Source organism: Phaseolus vulgaris, chromosome 3 (genome assembly GCF_000499845.2).
Source record: "Phaseolus vulgaris cultivar G19833 chromosome 3, P. vulgaris v2.0, whole genome shotgun sequence".
Classification (NCBI taxonomy): Eukaryota; Viridiplantae; Streptophyta; class Magnoliopsida; order Fabales; family Fabaceae; genus Phaseolus; species Phaseolus vulgaris.
In genome coordinates this window covers 32200197-32223142 of record NC_023757.2, presented here as the reverse complement: position 1 = coordinate 32223142, position 22946 = coordinate 32200197, and the positions used below count along the sequence as shown (strand labels likewise).

Genomic DNA, 22946 nt, shown 5'->3' with positions numbered 1-22946 from the left:
ATATTGCAGGAGATGACTTTTCATTGGATGACAATGGAATTCTCGATATTGCTAGCTTATCTATTGATGAACCAGAATTAGAAATTGTATTTTTTAATGAAGATGAATAAATGTAAAAGTTAAACATTATGGTTTACATAAATACATATTTTTTTATACCATTTTTATAAATGCTTTTCTTGATTTTTTTTCATATAACAAAATATATTACTACATTTTAATTTATACATAGCCGTATCCCGTGTCCTATAATTTTCAATTTAGTCGTATTTCTGTGTCCGTGTCCGTGTCGTATCTGTACCCGTATCCGTGTATGGGCTTCATAGCTTACGACTCCTAAACCCGACTCAAGTACGAATGCAAAACAAATTGATGGTTGGACACATGCAAAAAAGGTATATCATCACACCTTACTCAATGTGTTATCTAATGATTTGTTCGATGTCTATTGTTCTTACAAGGAAGCAAAAAATATTTGGAATTCCTTTATCCTCAAATATACTGTTGAAGACGTCGTTAGACAAAGGTTCATGATAGGAAACTACTATCGTTGGGAGTGTTGAACAAGATGCTTTGATGTCTCCAAATCCAAGAGGAAAGCTTGAAGACCTTGCTGCTAGGTGTGTCTAGTTGTTTGATACTTGTTAATTCACTCCTTAAGATGATCCAAGTTCATTTGAATCTTTAACCTTTTGAAAAAATGTGTTTTCTAAAAAGCTGTCAAAATTTCAACAGGTTGTTTTACCTTAGTAGTTTTTGAAAAATGTTGAAAGTTGTTTGACTTGGTTGACTTTGTTGTCAAACCAAATCAATCGATTGTTTCGACAAAACAATCGATTGTTTTCCTGAAAACCTTAACATAATTCTGTTAAGTGGTTTTAATATGTTTTAAATGATCCTAACTAACTTGGCTCATTTATTAAATGTTTTTGACCACTTGGTGGATCCATATAAAGGTGGTTTTACGCTCCTAATCTTGGAGTAAGAGAAAGAGTTTATCAAAACAAATTTTCCAAGATTTGAAAGAGCTTTGGATCATTCTTAAGTGTGTGGAATAGGATTGGGTTGTAATTCTGAACTTTAAGCTTTGTAATACCCATGTGTATTCTATTCCCTTCTTCCTTGATTACTGTATTTATGTAGTTGTGATGCCAAGGAATGTTGTGTGTTCTTGAGGTGTTCAAGATCAACATTCTTGGTGTGGTTTGCCAATGGTAGTGTGTTTCTTGAGGGGTTCAAGGTCACTACTTTGGTGTGTGATGTGTGTAATCTGGTTTTGATTGCATAGTGGATTACCTAGGGGTTTCTGGGGACTGGATGTAGCTCTTGGTGTAAGAGTGAACCAGTATAAATATGTTTGTGTGATTCTCTCTTTCCCTGATCTCACATATATTTGTTTTAAGTTGTTTTTATTAACTGCTGATAAAAAAACTGGTTGTTTCGACAAAACAACCGATTGTTTTTGTGATATCATCTTATAACAGTTTTGGGTATTTGTTTCCTTAATTCTTTTCTCTGTAATTCAGCATTGATTTTCATTATACCTTCAAAGATTGCGAAAATCCCTCTTAAACAATTCAACCCCCCCCCCTCTCGTTTAAGGCTATATATTCTAACAGGGAGATGATTGAAAACAAGGACATAAAAATTCAGATAAACGAATAGCACAAGCTGCTTGAAGATGTCAAAGCAGAAAGCATAGCCTTGCCTAATGAATTTGTGTTTGAACTACCGAATCTGAGGTGGTTATGTGTTTACACTTGGAGGTGGTGCAGTTACATGGAGATCAGCCAACAAACAATTATTGCAAGATCAACAACGGAATATAAGTTTGTTGCTCTCGAAATGGTTGATAGTGAAGTTGAGTGGTTGAAAAACTTCTTAGCAAACATTCTGTTAGGAATGAAACCAATCCCATTTGTATTAATGCATTGTGATTGCCAATCGGCAATAGTTATAACTAAAAATAAAACTTACAATGGAAAGAATAGACATATACAGTTGAGACATAATTTAGTGAAGCAGTTGCTAAAGAGTGGAACAATTTCATTGACTATGTCAAATAAGAACAGAATTTGGCAGATCCTCTAACAAAACCCCTAAGGAGAAAACTGATTTTGGAAACATCGAGGAGAATGGGACTTAAGCCATTTGAAAACAAACAAGTAATGGAAACCCGACCTTTGTGATTGGAGATCCCATGAATAAGGTTCATATGGGTAAAAACAAGTCACTTGTTAGTTCTACAAGCACTAAAATTGTTTTAAGATCAAATTGGCCCATTCTTGTGGTATGTGAAAGTGCTAGATACTGCATTATCGAGAAGATAAACTTTGTGGTTAAATTTTTTAGATAAAAGAGTTTTAATGATTAACAAAGTTTTAATGATTATTCATATCCATTATGAGTGGTGTATGATTTGCAACATACACTTGATGAAATCACCTATATGAGTGTCAAGTGGGGTCGTTTGCATGAGATATTGGCGAGATCTCTAAAGCACTCATGAATATCGAGCAAGCACATGGCCTAGTAAGCGCAACAGAGCGATAACAACAAGAATAGTGGGCGTGAATTGTGATTGATAAACCACTAACACATACTAAGTGTCTTGGTTCATATAGCTTGCTATACCAACTGCATTGTGTGTTAAGTTCATCAATCTAAGACTGGTTCATGTAGCTTGTTATACCAACTCTGATGCATTACATCTTATATTAACTTAGGATTTTCTTTTCTTTTTCTATCTTTTCCAATACATGCGGGATTGTTGTAAAACTGCATTTGAATTGCATTTGAGATATCGCAAAAGACGAAGATATCGATTTTGCTTCACGAACCCATAGGGTTCATTTTCGTTGTTAAGTGTTTTCTGACAACCTTCGTGCAACTGTCCCGATTATCTTAGAGCTCTTCTTGGATGTGGGATCCTCTTTGTTGGAAATTGTGTTTTTTAACTGCATATAAATGCACATAAGTGCACGTGATATTTTACTCTTCTATTTTAATTATGTTTTAATTGTTGATTTAATATTTCTAGGTAAACTGCTCATAAAATCATTTAAGGGTCAGTTAGTGCAAGTACTATACATGTAATTGTTGGCAAAGATAATAAAATATCTTCCTCTAATTTATTTTTAAAAAACCAACAATTGGTATCAGAGCTATCTTCTTGAGGGATATGTGAGGTTAGTAGAGTGCATCAATGGAAGGAGGTTCCAATTTTTCAGCAATGGCACCACCTGTCTTTGATGGAGACAATTATCAAATGTGGGTTGTTCGTATGGAGACCTACCTAGAAGGTGTAGAAGAGGAAATTCACTCCCTTCTAGAAAACCCTACTGTGGCACAAATAAAATCACAGAAGGAAAAGAAGATGAAAAGATCAAAGGCAAAAGCATGTCTATTTGCAGTTGTATCTCCTATGGTATTCACAAGGATAATGTCCTTGAAGTCAGCAAAAGAAATATGGGATTACCTTAAGGCAAAATATGAAGGTGATGAGAGGATTCGTGGAATGCAAGTGTTGAATCTAATCAGGGAGTTTGAACTGCAGAGAATGAATGAGTCAGAATCCGTAAAAGAGTACTCTGACAGACTTCTAAGCATTGCCAACAAAGTGAGGTTGCTTGGATCTGTGTTAAAAGATTCTAGAATTGTGGAAACACTGCTTGTAACAATTCCGGAGAGGTTTGAAGCCACCATAACAACCCTAGAGAACACAAAGGACCTATAAAAAATTTCTCTTGCAGAGCTCTTAAATGCTTTACAAGCACAAGAACAAAGAAGAGCCATGAGACAAGATGGAGCAATAGAAGCAGCCTTAACAACCAAACATGAAGGTGGCTAGAGAAACAAAGATAGCAAGATCAAGCAGAACCAACAAGAAAATGGAGAAGTTGTTGCACACAATAACAACAAAAGGAGAAATTACTCTCCTTGTAAGCATTGCGACAAGTTAGGTCATCCACCGTTTAAGTGCTGGAGAAGACCTGATGCTAAGTGCAACAAGTGCAATCAACTTGGGCATGAAGCAATCATTTGTAGAAACCAAAGTGAGCAACAAGATGTAAACCAAAGTGAGCAACAAGACGTAGATGCTCAATTAGCAAATGAGGAGGAGGATGTACTTTTCGTTGCAACTGGTTTCTCAAGCAATATTTCAAGTGCATCTTGGCTAATTGATAGTGGATGCACAAATCACATGACTTATGACAAAAAACTTTTCAAGGAGTTGAAGCCTTCAAAAATTTCAAAGGTGAAGATAGGTCATGGGGGTCACATTTTAGTAGAAGGAATAGGAACCATTGATATAGCAACACATTCAGGTACTAAAACTATTACTGATGTGTTATATGTACCTAACATAGACCAAAATTTATTGAGTGTTGGTCAGTTGCTACAAAAAGGCTTCAAGGTGTTGTTTGAAGATAACCATTGTTTGATCAAGGATGCTACAGAACAAGATTTGTTCAAGGTACAAATGAGAGGCAAAAGTTTCTCATTAGATCTATTTCAGGAGGAGCTGGTCAAGGGCTTCTCAAGATGCAAAAATCTGAAATGGAAGATGTTCCACCAATTAAAGGCAATCGATTACTCTCTAACATATATCATAGATGTAACGTTGCAGTATGTGAACCTGCGGATCACGAAGAACCTGTTGATCACAAAGAAGTTATCAATGACCCAAAGGCGAAAAAGACAATGGAGGAAGAGGTGTATATGATTGAGAAAAACAAAACTCGGGAGGTTGTTGACATACCTCGAGATAGAAAGGTACATCAAATGGATGTCAAGTCAACATTCCTAAATGGATTTCTTGAAGAGGAAATTTTTGTTGAGCAACCTAAAGGTTTCATTGTGGAAGGAAAGGAAAAGAAGACAAAGTTTATAAGTTGTCTAAAGCTATTTATGGCTTAAAAGAGGTTCTCAGAACATGGTATAACCGAATTGATGATTATTTTATCAGCTTAGGCTTTGACAAAAGTCTTTTAGAATCTGCACCTTATGACAAATCAAAAGGTGTTGAATGGAGATTAAGCAAAACGAGGATGAGAAAAAAAAATTGCAGATTTGTTTACCAAGCCACTTCCCGCCAACAAGATTGAGTTCTCAAGACAAAAGATTGAAATTTGCAGTTCAAAAAATCAAGGAGGAGTGTTGGAAATTATGTTTTTTAACTGCATATAAATGCACATAAGTGCACGTGATATTTTATTTTTAATTGCTGATTTAATATTTCTAGGTAACTGCTCATAAAATCATTTAAGAGTCAGTTAGTGCAAGTACTATAAATGTAATTGTTGGCAAAGATAATAAAATATCTTCTTCTGATTTATTCTAAAAAAACCAACACTGTTCTACAACTCGTGATCTTTGCTAAGGTAGGTGCTCCATGCAAGACTCTGACCTCCGAAATCTCATTCGTTCTTCTCGAGACGTTGCGTTGCTAGGACGTGAAGTAGTGTCGCCGGTGATAGCTTTGAAGTTGTGGCAACTTTAGGGTTGTTACCTTTTTTCCACTCTATAAATTAGGGTTTCGTCTGCCTCCTCAAAGCATCACGCTCACCGCTCTCTTTCTCTTTTTCTCTCATTCATTATTTCTCTTTTCTTGTTCTAAATATTTGTTGTATCCTGGATTCTTACTCTTTTAAGAATTGTTTGCTAGTTCTGTTATTCTCGGTATTTTTCAAAGAGTTCTTGTTGTATCATGGGAGACTTGCACAATACACTACGAATAAGTCTTTATAAACATTAATCATCCACGTATTAGGAAATCAACCTTATTCGTGTTTTAAAGTCTGATTTACTACCAGGCTTTCAATCTAGTTCATGCCATTGATTTTTATTTTATTTTGATCGGCAACTTCATGCCATTGATAACTAGTATTTTGATTCTTGGCCAATGAAAAAGTATCCAAAAGAATGGAAAGATCAGTATATACAAGACTACGGCACCCACTAATAGTAAAAGAAGGAGATTCACATGTCAAAGGTGGATTCCTGATTCAAATATCATATTACCTTAATTAATCATTTTTTATATACCTTAATGATTTTCATTATATTTTGGAAAAAATAGGATACCTAAAATGTTTTGTTAGTTTGCGTCCTTTTCTTTTTATGACATGAATCTCCCTAATTTAAGTGAAGAAAAATCCAAACTCTTTCTTTAAAATTATTATTATTATTATTACTATTATTATTATTAATAATAATAATAATAAGTAAAACAGACGAAAGTTTTTTCTATTTGTAGTAGGATGTACCTTTAGGTTGAGGGAATTCCTTACTTCCAACTTCGAATGCAACCAAATTTATGTGTGAATATATATGTCTAATATTTAATGTTTCAAGTCAAATTTCATGTTAAACAATTGATGTGTTTTTTTAAGTTAATTATTGTTCTTTTGTTTTTTAAATAAATAAAAGAAAAATAATTAACTTAAAAAACACATTTAGTTAAAACAAAATTAGTTCTAAAATAGTCTTCTTCGTGTAATATTCTCTACAAGCTGAAACGTAGGTAATCATTATGCTAAGCTTAGAGACATTTTTAGTAATTTTGGATGAAGAATCTCAGTGATAATATCAACAATTTGTGGAGCATCTTTAATGTGTTTATCAAATGGGAGAAGATGAATAAGATCATCTTTAAGCTTAGATTGAACAAAGTGACAATTTTAATGTGTTTAGTATTCTAATGAAACATAAGAGTTGTAGCAATGTAGATTGCAAACTGATTCTCCAAATAAGTATTAATTGTGAATTTGGATATCATTATATAAGTATTTGAACCATTGCATCTCACAAAATAAAGTGGTAAGAGTTTGATATTCAATGTCAGAGGAAGATAGATATTATAGATAAAAAAAATTATTTTGAATATGTGAGAGAAATGTCAAGGAACATGCAATAACCAATAAATGAGCCTATAGAATCAATACAACCTTCCCAATTTGAATTTGAAAAACCACACTACATTAATTCGTTAGATTGAGGAAAAAAATCAATTAAGACATGATTTTAAGTATTTTTAATACACTATATGGAGCTCGTAGATGAGAAAAGATGAGGATAAATCATGTGGCTTAATTGTTGGACCGAAAAGCTAATAGTAAAACTATTGTTGGTGAGATATATGGGATGGTCATTTAATTTTTTTATGATAACGGTTAGTAATCTAAACATGAGTTTAAAATTTTACATTTAATATAAATAAATAAGAAAATTGAATAGCATAAAAGAAAAGAAAAACTCACAAATATATAACTTTAAGGTTTTTTAAGGTTTTAGGTTGAAAGTAATATATATATATCATGGTTCATTGGTGTTAAGTCTTGTTAGTCTATTTTTTAAAGGAAAAATCTCAACTAGAACTAGGATTATTAAGTAATTGGTTTTTAATGTTGTTCTTAAGATCAAAGATACTAAGTTCTCTCTAAATTTTATAATATAGAGCACAACCTAGGTAGATTCTTAGACATATTAGTTGTATTCAATTTTTAATATTTTATTTTTGTACAAATTAAAATTGGGAATCTAGGAGTTTAGAAAACATAATATACAAATTGAAAACACCACAAATTTTAAGAAACTAAAATCAAGAGATTAAAGGTCAATTCACATATTCAAGAACTAAACAATTTCTCTTAGCATAGTTCTTTAAAGATTCAAATCTAAGTATGGACAATTAACTGATTCGGTTAATCCATTAAAACGATTATATGAATCAAGTCAAAATATCATTCATCAACTCAGGACTCAATCAATTCCTAATTTGATTTATAAAACCAGAAACGCACATTAATTGAAAAAAAAATGAAATAAGAGAAGAGAAAGAAAAAAAATCAAAGTGTTCAATGATCAGTACAAAACAAAAATCAAAGTGTTCAATGATCAGTACAAAACTCAATTTGGTTTGTTTGATCTCAATTTCATGAATTAATCCTCAAGGATTAGTTCTTCATTGATGAAGAACAAAAGCACGAATGAGGGGAGAAGAGGAAAAGTTAGAACAAAAAAAATGAGAGAAAAGAGAGAAAGGAGATTAATAAACAATTCCTAAAATTGAAAAATTAATCAAATGATTTCTATGTACAACCTTAGAGAACATATAGTTATTTAAATTCTCTAAAATATAAAGTAAGTATGAGCCTCGATGTGGACTCTAATTAGGTTCATAAACTCAATTACAAAAGTTTAAATTAAAACAACGAGAATCGAACTTCCATGGATTCTTTACAAAAATTCAACAAATCTTCCTCAACTTCTAAAAATGATTAAAAATAAGAGAGAACTTCAAAAACCATATGTCCATTTTGAATTCATAAAAATGTATAGGGGTGGCAAAACGAATCAGCCCTACCTAATTTGGCCTGACCCGTCACTAGTCCGTCAAAAGCGGGATGGGACAAGTTGACCTGCCAAGGTGATACAAGCTAAAATTAGTAACTCGCCCCATCAGAGGGTGGGTTGGTGGGCTGACCCGTCACTTTTTCAATTTTTTCTTTTTTGTAATTTTTCTTATTTTGGATCTATTTACTTGATTGTAGTAATTAATACCACTCTTTGGACAATAAACATGAATGAGACTTTAATATTCTAATCAAAGAAGGTTTAATGTCTAACAAAATAAAATAAATATCAACAATACTTCAATGAATGAAATGCTTTATAAAGAAATTAATATAAATAAATTTTTATATAAAATATTGATCACCGACAATTTTAATTCCAAAAGCATGAGATTCCACTTTAAAAGTGTTAAAAATAAAGAAGGACAAACTAGTAGGCTAGCCCTTCCCACGTTGTCGGGTTGACAGGTTAGACGGATCGAGTCTATGCGGATTAGCAGATTCCTAAATGATGGCGGGTTGGCAGTTCAATCCAGTTCGCTTTGTTATCCCTAGAAATGTAGAATTCAATATAACTAGAATCGACCAAAAATAGTCTATAGAAAAATTTATGGCCAAAATAATAAAAAAAAAACAAAAAATCTAAAACCATAAAATTAAAGCAAATATGAACCTAATTTATTACTATTAAAGAAAAATAAGTTAAAAAATAAAAATAAAACATATCTAAAGTTTTTTTTCATTCTATAATAAAGCTATATTAATCCTCCTACAAAATCAAATGATTTTTTACAAGGAAGCATAAGGGAAGCAACATGTTTACTCCTTAGTAAGTTATTCTCTAAAATTAAATCAAGGCAATGCTTTTTTATTCAACATAATACCCTTACTGGTTAATTTCCAAGTCAAGTAAGTAATGTAACGAACCCAAGTCTTTAATAGAAAACTCTCTAAGTCAGTAATGTTTAACTTAATTAATCTCAATCCAATCATTCCTAGTTAAATAATATTATTAACCAATATTAACAAGGAAGTAGGTGAGAATCATGATGTTTAATAAGCAAAGAAAAAAAATACTAAACTTGAACATATCCAAGAGAAATTAAAGGGGCAATAAGGAAAAGGAATGTACAATTTCCACGAAGAAAAACATTGTTGATTTCAAGCTATTTGAAAACATTTGAAAAGTTTGAGTAAATCATTTCGTAACCAAATGGGTTTTACTTATATCAATTGCATCATATAACTTGTGTTTAATCTTGAACACCAACTTACATATAATGTTTACTAATAGAAAGGTAAAACATAAACCAATTATTATTTAAAGTAAGCACTTTTAATTCATTATTTATGGAATTTTTCCAAATATCTTATGAAAATGCTTGAGAAAATATTTAAGGTTGTTTGTGTACAAAGATGTTTAATTTGGGTGTTTTTGGTATTGCTAACAAGAAACGGGAATTGATTTTTGATATTAAATTAATTCTTTGATATTAAATTAATTCTCATTAATTATGTCCAAACACAATAATTCCTTTCATTAATAATAGAAGAAATATAAAATAAAGAAGAATTTTCCTTTCATTAAGAATAGAAAAATATAAAATAAAGATGAATTTTCATTCATATGCTTGTAATACAAACTTCAAAAAATATTCTTGTAGTTCATGATCGCAATCATCATATCAGAAGAATTACTTAAAGTGTAATAGACTAAATATTTTTTTTTTTCATGTACAACTTACTCATAAGAAATAAATAAAAATTCAAAGTCAAATATATATATATATATATATATTTTGTAACAGCGTAAAAAAAACACACAGACCCTCCCCTCATCCACGGTTTCTTTCTTCCTTATCTCCATTTCTCTCTCCGTATTCTTTTTTCTCCCTCTCTCTTAATTTTCTCTCCCAATCTTCATCTATTTTAGAATATGATCAGACCACGTTGTAGCTGGCAAGTTAAGAAACATTTCTACCCGATCAGATTTTTAAACAGAATAAGTTCATTTTTTCTCTAAAGTTCTTTTGTTCTCTATTTTTCCTTAGGATTTAGTCATCAATCTTGGTGTGGTCAGTTGAGAAGTTTAATCCTCTCAACTTATTATATTATATACTGAATTTTTGTTCTGTTTGGATAATTTGCATTAGGCCCGTAAATCTTGAAGCTTATCAAATGGTGGGGAATAAAATTCTAGAAGTTACTTGGAAAGCAAGCAATTGAGGTAAGGGAAGCTAAATTTAATTTTTAATAGAACCCTAGGCTAGAAGATTTGGATGTGGAAGGGACGTGGTCCCTGTTGGGAAAAATGGGTAATTTTTCCACTAAAACAGAACCCTAACAGAGCTACCCGACAAATAATATTGAATATATAAAGCGGAATAATAAAATAGATAAAGAGGAAAAAACACACCAAAAAATTGTTAACGGAGTTCGGCCAATTTAGCCTAATCTCCGAGCACAGCAAAAACAACTCACTTTTATTATTATGGGAGAAGATATTACAAATTGGGATATATCACAATGAAGGATGAGAGGTTAATTTATAACTCTCAAACCTCCTCCCAAACAATGAACTCACCGATGTGGGACTTGGGATTAAGCCAAAATCAACAAATCTCCACCTTGGCTTAATTTCAAGTTCCACCTAATACAAATCTTCTCAAAACATAACAAAAACAAACTTTGCAGTGCTTCAAATTTGCACCTCCGGACGCCAACTTCAAATGTGCAAGATATTAACCAAGTCTAAACAGTGTTCAAACTTGGTCCTTGTAACCACTTTGGTGAGCATATCTGCAGGATTCTCCGTAGTGTGAATCTTCTGGAGAACAATCTCCTCTTCTTCGAGAATCTCACGCACAAAGTGATAGCGAACATCAATGTGCTTCGTCCGTGCATGAAAGACTTGATTCTTTGCTAAATGAATAGCACTCTAACTGTCAGAATATAACTCAAGTTGTTTCTGACCAACTCCCAAGTCTTTAAGCAACCCATGAAGCCAAATTGCTTCCTTCACAGCCTCTGTAATTGCCATATACTCTGCCTCTGTCATGACAAAGCCACCATAGACTGCAAGGTAGACTTCCAACTAACTAGCGCTTTTGCTAAAGTGAACAAATAGCCAGTTGTAGACCGTCGCTTATCCAAATCACCTGCATAATCAGAATCACAATATCCAACTATGCATTGACCAAGTGATTCATCTTGCTCAAATGTCAATCCAACATCTAAGGTATTTTGGAGGTACCGTAGAATCCATCTCACAGGTTGCCAATGTCCCTTGCTCGGATTATGCATGTACCTGCTAACAACACTCACAGCCTGTGAAATATCTGGTCTTGTACACACCATTGCATACATCAAGCTTCCAACTGCATTTGCATATGGGACTTTCGCCATGTATTCTCGTTCTTCATCAGTCGTCGGAGATAAACGGCTACTCAATTTCAAATGAGGAGCAAGTGGGGTACTTACAGGTTTTGTATCTTCGTGTATACCAAAACGTTGTAGTACCTTCTGCAAATACTGCTTCTGTGACAGCCAAAGTTTTCCCCTCTCCCTGTCCCTGTTTATCTCCATGCCGAGAATCTTCTTGGCTTCCCCCAAATCCTTCATCTCGAACTCTTTACTCAACTGAGCCTTTAACCTGTCAATCTCAACTTGGCTCTTTGCTGCAATCAGCATATCATCAACATATAAGAGTAAGTAAATGTAGGAACCATCTTCAAGTCTGCGCAAATACACACAATGATCATATTTGCTTATCTTGTACTTCTGATCCTTCATGAACTTATCAAATCGTTTGTACCACTGTCTCGGAGATTGTTTCAGTCCGTACAACGATTTGCTAAGTTTAGAAACCCAATCTTCTTTACCATCAACATTGTATCCTTCTGGTTGAGTCATATAGATTTCCTCCTTCAAATCACCGTGTAGGAATGCGGTCTTTACATCAAGTTGAGCAAGCTCCAAATTCAACTGTGCTACCAAGGCCAACAAAATTCGAATGGAGGAATGTTTAACAACTGGAGAAAATACCTCATTATAATCAATTCCCTTCCTCTGAGCAAAGCCTTTAGCAACCAACCTTGCCTTGTAGCGAACATCTTCTTTATTAGCAAATCATTCTTTCTTTGCAAATACCCATTTGCACCCAATTGCCTTCTTACCTTTTGGTAATTGTGCCAGCTTCCACGTCTTGTTCTTCTTCAAAGACTGCATCTCCTCTTCCATCGCACCTGCCCAATTACCACTCTCTGAACTCATAATAGCTTCTGGGTAAGTGGATGGAATGTCATCAACAACTGGAAGTGCATAGGCAACCATATCCATGAAACGAGCAGGCTTCTGAATATCTCGTCTCTGTCTTCTAACTGCAATTGGCGCTGATTGCTGTTGAGATTCTTGGGTAGGAACCTCTTCCTCATCTGACTCTTCTTCTGCCATAGGAGAATCACTTGTGGTATTTCGTGTTGGGATCACCACTATCTGCTCAAACTCCACCTGCTTCCGGGCACACTCCACCTGTTGCGGAGTACTATCAGCTCCTTCTGGATTTACCTTCTTTAACATGGCAGATTCATCAAAGGTAACATCCCTGCTGATAATCGTCTTCTTTGCCTCTAGACACCACAAACGGTATCCCTTCACTCCAGGACTAAAGCCCATGAAAAGAGCCTTCTTTGCCCGTGGATCCAATTTTGATTCAATCACATGATAATATGCAATAGAACCAAAAACATGCAAAGAATCATAATCAGTTGCAGGTTTTCCAGACCATACCTCTAACGGGGTTTTGCCATCTATAGCAGATGATGGCAAACGATTGACATGTTGAGCGTATGTCACAGCCTCAGCCCAAAACTCTTTGCCTAACTCAGCATTAGACAGCATACAACGAACTTTCTCCACAAGTGTCTTGTTCATACGCTCCGACACCCCATTCTGCTGTGGTGTTTTTCTAACAGCGAAGTGTCGAACTATGCCACAATCTTGGCATACCTTCAGGAACGGATCACTCTTGTATTCTCCTCCATTGTCTGTTTGGAGAACCTTAATCTTCCTTCCTGTCTGGTTTTCAACTTGAGTTTTCCACTTAAGGAAAATTTCAAGCACATCATTTTTATTCTTCATAGTAAACACTCAAACTCTTCTGGAAAAATCATCCACAAAAGTGACAAAATAATGCCTACCTCCGATTGACGGAGTCTTGGCAGGTCCCCACACATCTGAATGCACATAATCCAGAATACCCTTGGTATTGTGAATTGCAGTGCCAAACTTCACTCTTCGTTGTTTTCCCAGAACACAATGCTCACAAAATTCAAGTTTGCAAGCCTTCGTACCTTTCAACAATCCCTGCTTGGTAAGAATTTGCAAGGATTTCTCTCCAGCATGTCCCAACCTCATATGCCACAACTTTGTTGCCTCAGCATCCTTCTTAGAGCTAGAAGTTGTTACCGCTATTGTCCCCACCACTGTACTACCTTGGCAGTAATACAAATTGTTCTTCCTCACGCCTTTCAACATCACTAGTGCTCCTGAAGTTGCTTTAAGAATTCCATCTCGCATCGTCACAACTAGGCCTTTAGATTCTAAAGCCCCCAATGAGATGAGATTCTTCTTCAACTTTGGCACGTACCGTACATCCCGCAAAATTCTGGTGGATCCATCATGATTCCGCAGCTTGATTGAACCTATCCCAGCTGTCTTACATGGATTATCATTACCCATGTAAACAACCCCGCCATCAAGTTCTTGAAATTCAAAGAACCATTCCCGAATGGGACACATATGATAGGTACAACCTGAATCCAATATCCACTCATCTGGATACGATGATGCTGAAAGCGAGACAATTAAAGAGATATCTGATTCCATATCACTTTTGTATTCTGCAACATTTGCATCTTGTGGAGCCTTCCCTTTCTTCTGCAGTTTTGGACAGTCTTTCTTCCAGTGTCCTTTCTCATGACAGAAAGCACACTCATCTTTGGCAACGACTCGACCTTTAGACTTAGACCTCCCTATTCTCCCATTTGTCTGACTTTGTTGACAACCTCTTGCCATCACAAACTCAAAATATTGGATTCAATATTACAAACAATTTCAAACAATCCAAGGTGAACCTTCAGCTCTTGATACCACTTGTTGGAAAAAACGGGTAATTTTTCCACTAAAACAGAACCCTAACAGAGCTACCCGACAAATAATATTGAATAAATAAAGCGGAATAATAAAAGAGATAAAGAGGAAAAAACACACCAGAAAATTGTTAACGGAGTTCGGCCAATTTAGCCTAATCTCCGAGCACAGCAAAAACAGCTCACTTTTATTATTATGGGAGAAGATATTACAAATTGGGATATATCACAGTGAAGGAGGAGAGGTTAATTTATAACTCTCAAACCTCCTCCCAAACAATGAACTCACCGATGTGGAACTTGGGATTAAGCCAAAATCAACAGTCCCAATATTCAATTTCTCTTGCAAGGATGTTGTGTTTATATATATATATATATATATATATATATATATATATATATATATATATATTGGGTTGTTTGTTTATATATTATTTAAATTTGTGGAAATATTCGATTTTGATGATTTAGTATTAAAGTGTTATTTTTTATGTCAAATAGACTTTTGAATATTTTGGATCACTTTTTGAATGATATTATATGACGAAATGGTATGGAATTGAATTCATACATTTGTGATAATGTATGGAGTGATGTTTGTTGTGTATTAAATATTGATGCCAATGTGGTAACAGAGATCTCCGAGCTTCACTGATGATCTAAGTCACATAGACTAAGATATCAGGTGGTGAGAAGCTGATGGGGGAGTTCATGCACACCGTGACATATGAGATGCACGACTTGAGTTGTATTGAACTTACCCTGATCCTTTCTGTTGGATTTGCTGGTAATCTTTGGATCAGGTGTTAGTCTCTAGTAGGACTTACTTAATACGGGTCTTCCAGAAGACGTTGTTTGTTGAATATTATGGATGTGTAGATCCATGTGAGATCTATGTGATTGTTTATTATTGAGATTTGAAGAAAATTGAATAATTTGAGAAATTGATCATGTAATTTGGTTTTCTCTTTTGATTTAATTGTGTATATTATAAAATTCTATTTTCACTAGTTTATCCTTGCTTTTCTTGTTGTGTTTGAACTGCGATGACTGTACTATGTACACGAACAAATGACCATACAGGTGCAAGAGAGCCTTAGAGGTTTCATAGTCTAATTTTGAGTTCTGGATATGTCAATATTTGTATTTCTATAAATCTTAATCATGTATTAGGAATGTTTTTGAAAAATTCCAAATTTATATAGAAACTGGTAGAACTTTTATGTAATATTTATATGTAAATTATGGGGTGTTACATCATAGTCTAATGCATAAGGTAGGCGTTTGCAAATATTTTTAAAAATGACATTCAAATAAAAAAAAATATTTTTAAAATAGGACACTTGAAAAATAAGTTACGAAGATTACTTCTACAATAGTTTTATATCCTCTGACCAGTTTTCCTACTTCATTTTTTATTATCAGTATTGAATGTGTTTTATATTTCTAAAATATTAAATGTATTTAATTTTTTATTAAATACTTCAAGATTCAATTATAAATAAAATTAACTTATTTCATAATTATCAAGAATAGTTGTTACGTTTATTTAATATTTTTTCTATACAATAAATACATTTTTTTCCTACTATCCTTAGTTATATTTATTGAGAATTTAAGTTTAAAGACATGAGTATTTTTTAAATAGCAACATTAAATAAGGCTTTGAGAAATTATTTTTATTTAAAAATAAGTTTATTATAATTTGATTTCGTATATTTGATTGTAAGGATAATACTTACTTTATAAAGTAATAAAAAATGGAATAGGTAAATATATTATTATTATTATATATACACATATTACTTCTATAATAAATAAAATATAATTATTTTCAAGTGAAACAAGATATCAAACAAACTTCATCTTAAGATAAACATGCATGGTTAATTGTTCCAAAAAAAAGAGTAAAACTTTAAATAAAACCTAGATGCAACAAAAAAGGGTAGTAACAAAATTTGACACTAATGGTTGGAAATCCCACAACAATTAGATATAAGAACATTTCATGATATATAAGTGGTGTAAATTTCACTTTATAAGCTAATTTTTATAAGGTTGTGTTAGACTTTATTAATATAGTATCAGAATCCATCATTTAGAGTATATCATATGAGAGTTTGTTGGCTTACCAGATCACTCATAAATATACCCTACAAACAAATCATTAAATAGAAATCAATAAAAATAAATACCAATTTAGAAACTATTTATCAATAATAGAAATTAATTAGATATCAATACATTTTTTAGTATTTAAAATAGTATTTATATTGATTAAATTATATATTATTTTAAATATAAAAATATAGTGATTTTTATTTAATAATTTCTTTTATAATAATATAGTTTCATGTATAAGTTGATAAGTATAAACGTGAAAGAGTTGCGTTGAAAATTTCATAACAACTAAAAATACAAATACTTTATAATATATAAATAAGAATAAACTATATCTTATGAATTAATTATAATATTAAATTAAACTTAAAATTTAATTCTTAATTTTAATTGAAGTGAGATAAAGTAACAAGCAAACTCAAACAGCCCAACTCAAATTCCTTTCTAACTTTTGAGCACATTATCATAGTGAAATCCCCAAAGAAAAAATAGAGGAAATAAAAGTCATGTTATTTGTCCATCTTTAAATCATGGAACGTATCTTATTTCAACTTTTGTCCAATTTACACTCAATGGCCTTGGAACTGAATTTCTTTCCAAACATCTTAATCACCAATCCTTTTTTCTAAGGTTTTGACCCTCTCAAACACATGTCACAATTTCTTTACACACTTCTTTCATCAACCGTTTCTTCCATAATATAATCATCACACCTCTCATTTTTTTCTCTCCAATAACCAACTTCTCTTTCTCCGGAGCCTTCCTCCTTATAATCCCATTCACATCCCCATTCCATTCTTTCTTTAACTTTACATTAAAAAAATCATATTTATAAATATGATTGTAATTGGATTTTAAAAGATTATAAAAACTGAAATTATGTTTTCTTCGAAATAAATTATGGTCAAATAATTAATTAAATACCATTAAAATGTTATGTAAAATTACACAAAAATATAAACACATACAAATTGTTTTCATGAAAAAAATTAGTAGGCCTTCATACTTTTACTTTTATCCCTAAAGTCAAAGAATGTCGAAACCAGAATCAAGTATTGCGAGATATAGTGGTTCAATTCTGCTGTCATATTTGACTAGTCTTCCAAAAATTACAAGCCTTTTTTTTTTTTATCTATGAGACTATGACCATCTAAATACTTAAATCATACTTTTTTATTTATTACAAATTTTCTTTTATTATATTTATTTTGATGAAAAAATAGCTAGATTTTTTTTAGAAGAGAATACTTTTTAAGTGATCTTCTATATTAAATCGGGTTGAAAAATAATGAACTCATAAAAATATGGAAATATAGTAAAATTGTTCAAAATTCGGTTCACAATAGGTCCAAAAAAAATTTAATTTTTTTTAATGAAAAATCCTTAATTCAATGTTGTTTCCATTTCTTTAAATAAATAAAAAGTTAACTATTTTTCATTTTCCTTTCAAGAAACTTATTATTTAAAAAAATATTATCTTATGTGGTTAAAACTTGAACCAAAATATCGTGATATTTTATTTTATGTATATTTTAAATGTTAAAAATTTAAAAATTGTGTTAGTTTTTTTTAATTATTAAGCTATGATGTTTTTGCTTTTATATATATATATATATATATTTATTTATTATTATTATTTATTTATACCAATTTAAATACTAATTTATTTATTAAATTATTTATATATTCAGCATATTTTTTTATTTAAATTAATTTTATAACATAAATAATATAAAAAATAATAATTTTTCTCATTCAATGGGCTAAACTTTCTAACTTATATTCCCTGACCTGTTATATACTCGTTTTGGCATATGTTCTTCATTAATCATCATAAACTACTTTATCAGTTTTTTTTTATATATAGAACTACTTCAGTTTTATCTATATTATTAATCTTATTGTGTATTTCTTTTTAATATATTTTATTTCATTTATGGTTTAAAATTGAATTTCATAAATTAAATTTTTATCATATTTTAAAATATTTTGTAAATAATAATTTTAATATAGTCATTTTTTCTAAATTTTAATTGTAGAACATGATCAATACTTACCATGTACAATTTTTTTTATCATTTCCCAAATTATCTTTGTACCTAATTTCAAGAGTATCTGCATATATGTTTTCGAAGCCGGAATAGACTAACTGATTCAGTAGAAAAATAAGAATGAATTAGTGTGATGTTTTGTCCAATAAAAAGCTAATTTAAACACCAATGAAACTCTAAAAAATAAACACTAAAATTGGTGAATAATAGAGTCAAAACACTGAAGGCCTTCCAATATCATGTCATTTTAAATGTTCTGTAATACTCAGTCTGAAACTTCAATTTTACAATTCTTCTTCTAGAGATTTATAGTGCATATTCAGAATTCCAATAATATAATTAGATTTTTTTTATGATGACTCTATAGTGGAGGTTAAGATACTCTTTAACTTTATAGGATCGGAATTCTTGACTTTCTTTTAAGATGATTTCAAATAATAAAACTAACATCCAAGTGTCAACTTTAATGAAGAATACAAATCCTAATTAAAAAAGCAATTATTTGCTTAACTATTTTTTATCCATTGAGTGGATTGTGCAGAAAAATTATAAGTTATGTAGAGTATATACAAAGTGTAAATGTGTGTAATCATTTATATACATGTCCAATTAGTTTTACTCGTGATTTCCGACTCATTGCATTTAAACCTAGAGTCTTCAAATTATATCAACTTATTTAAAATAATAGTACTCATTCAACTATATTGTTGACTTGATAGAGGGTTGAGTTTGTAAATATCAATACGCTTCAAGTGAATTAATAAAATTTTGACATATTCGAATAAATTTTTATAATCAAAATCAATTTTTATATATAGCAATATTATGCCTAAATTGGGCTTATTTTGTTTTGATAGAAAATTAAAAAAAAAGTGAGACTAAAAAATTAGGGAGGAAATATTTTGTTTACTAAAATTTAAAATTTCATAATTTACTTAAAAATAAAATTTAAAATTCTTTCACTATAAAAAAATTATTAAATAGAAATCAATTTTAGAGACTAAAAATAATTAATTACTATATTGATTAAATTAGAGACCATTTTAGAATTTTTTTTTTAATTAGTTTTTATTATTGTTAAATAATTTCTAAATTGATATCTAATTAGTGACCAAGGTTTTTGCTACCAAATTTAGAATCTAAATAATTGGTAGCTAATTAGATACAAATTTAGAAACTATTTAACACTAGTAGAAATTGATTTAGAAACCAATTTCTTTTTTTAGTTTCTAAAATGGTGTCTAATTTAATTAATATAACAATAAATTGTTTTTTTTAAATTGATTGATTTTCTCTTGTTTTATTTTCTCTTGTATTAAATATTTAAGATTAACAAATATTTAATAAAAAATTATTATGACACATGAGAGAATTTAACATAAACTATTGAATCCAAATCTCCAATTTAAATTAAATTCTTTACTAGAAATGCTGACGTAGGTTATGTTGGGTTCTCTTTGCATTCTAGTCCGTGGTGAGGAAGTTAAGGTTGCAAATATTAGCCACAAGAAGTTGGCATTCACGTGGAAACTTATTCGCATCAAATTTTGGGTTTTAAAGAAATTACGTGTTCAAAATTTGCAAAATTTTGTTGGTTTTTTACCATAGTCATAAACATGTTTATTATTTCTGGCATAAATGAATGGTGCACATTTGTTGCTATACATGTGGCTAAAGATATTGTATTCCAGTGATTCGATGAGTTAGGTTTGGCTTCATGTGCTTTTCTCTGCCTCTAAAATGTAAATAATACCTTCTTTTTTTTTATAGAAGAATGGTTTAGAATTTGACATGCCCTTCATTTGTTTTTATATAATTTTCTCATTATCACAGTAAATGAAAATTTATCACTTGATATGATGTATATACATACGTACAGACATGCATAAATACATATTTATAACTAAAATTTTGAAAACTAAAAAAAATGAGTTTATTTATCCAAACAGAATTTTTAAAAATATAATAAAATAATTCAAATTTAAAAATTTCATATTTTATAAAAATTTAAAATTACTCATCTAACTCTATATTTCATAGCAATCCCTGTATTTTAAATATAATTATTGTTTGTAAGAACATTTCTTATTTTGCTTTATATCTATATTTAATACTTTTATTTTTTTAAAGTATTATTTATTTTTAAAAAATCCTTTTTTTTTCTAAAATTAGTTTTTATTTAATAATTTTTTTAAATGATGATTATATTTTTAGGTTGAGAAAAGGTAACCTCAATTCTTATATTTTAAAATTTCTTAAAAAATTTACTCCTTTTAACCTAAATTTAGTTACTTGTTTCTCCAACAGTTTAATTATTTTTCTAAAGAAAATTTATCAACAATAAATTAATAAATACTTTTCATTAATAATACAATTACTAAACAGTAATAATAGTTGAGAATAACTGATAAGTATATGTCAGTTGGATAATTTTCAATTAGTCCAATATATTTAAACATTTTAAATTTATTAAGTAAAATTTGTACATCACAATTTGTCCTTGATTTCATATATCAATTCTGATTATAAAACGACAAGCAAAGAATCTGATTCGAGTTGAAATAATGGATTTATGATTATCTAGTTTGGGACAGAATTCAGATTGGATTCAAATATGACTGGTAGAATGACAAAAAGAAAGAATATAATAATCTATCCGAATTCAAGATAATAAGAAGATTAGATGAATACAGAAAATGAAAGAGAAAGAAGAAAGGAAGAGAAAAATAAATGATCTGGGAAAAAAAATTCATGTGCATGCACGAACTCTACCAAATTCATGAACTTAATTTATATCCTTTTCAATCGAGGAATGTGTACCTGAAACATAATAAATTCATTTTGTACTTATTCACTTTATTGTTTCTGGGTATATAAATATCACTCGTCTTCTTTAATATGACTCACATTAATAGTTGGGAATTTCCGGTTTCGTTTTTTTTTTCCTGATAATTTAATCAAATGAGTAATATATAAATAATTTTGAGTAAGAAAATGAATTAAACATATATTTTAGACATCAAATGTATTAAATTTACTATGTCCACTTTATATTATGATTTTATATTATCGGAACAATTTATTATCCCAACAAAATGTATATGTCACAATATTAAGAGTCTTGTTCCATTTTTATTGTTACTTTACCAAACACTACAGGAAAATCATCAAATAGAAATCAATATTTAGAAACTAAAATAATTAGTGATAATAATAACTAAATTAGAGATCATTTTAGAAACTAAAAATAAAATGGATTTCTAAATTAGTTTCTATTATTGTTAAATAGTTTTTAAATTGATATCTAATTAGCTACCAAGATTTTAACTACCAATTATTTATATTCTAAATTTGGTAGCAAAAACCTTGGTTGCTAATTAGATACCAATTTAAAAACCATTTAATAATAATAGAAACTAATTTAGAAACCAAAACATTATTTAGTTCATAAAATGGTCTCTAATTTAGTCACTATAACAACTAATTATTTTTTGTCTCTAAAATTGATTTCTATTTTATAATTTTCTTGTAGTAAAAATTATTTTATATCTTGGATGATGATCAAATTCATGTAGGTCATTACAGTTAATGAAGATGAATATTCTTTGTCTGATGTGGTGCATCAAATGGAGTGCACGTAATCACACGAAATCACAATAGAGAAAGGGAGGTTCTGATGAACCCTAATTGCAAATGAAAAAAAGATAATGACTTAAGCATAAAAGAGAGAAAAGCAGAGAAAAGAAAATACAAAAGAAATTCTTATTTACTTGTGTATTAGAGAGTAAAATACATGGTGTATATATAAGAAAAGGACTAAGACCTAGCTAAAACAGAAAAGGAAAGTTGGGCCAAACAAACAAAACCCAATAACTTAAAACAGAAAAACTAAATATGTTAACACCCCCTCAAGCTGGGGAGTAGATATTTGTCAGGCCCAGCTTGGATTTGAGAGTAGAGAACTATGCGGTAGCAAGGGGCTTGGTGAATATGTCAGCAACTTGCATGGCAGAAGTAATGGACAACAGTTTGAGGAGACCAGAGTTAAGTTTTTCACGAACTAAGTGACAATCAATTTCAATGTGCTTGGTGCGTTCATGAAAGACTTGATTGGACGCTATTTGAAGGGCAAATTTGTTGTCACAGTACAGGGTTGCAGGCTGGGAGAGAGGAAGATGTAATTCCTGAAGGAGGTAAGACAACCATTGTAGCTCACATGTGGTGGTGGCAATGGCTTTATACTCGGCTTCAGAGGAGCTGTGGGATAT

At 30.8% G+C, this 22946-nt stretch overlaps 1 protein-coding gene across 1 annotated transcript; it reads left to right on the top strand.

The window, feature by feature from the left end:
- The first annotated feature begins 3205 nt into the window (after window positions 1-3205).
- On the top strand, window positions 3206-4920 carry LOC137805555 (uncharacterized). Its single transcript, XM_068605500.1, has 3 exons — window positions 3206-3673; window positions 3851-4328; window positions 4451-4920. The coding sequence occupies exons 1-3, from the start codon at window positions 3206-3208 to the stop codon at window positions 4918-4920; spliced, it is 1416 nt and encodes a 471-aa protein (XP_068461601.1).
- Window positions 4921-22946: the final 18026 nt, after the last annotated feature.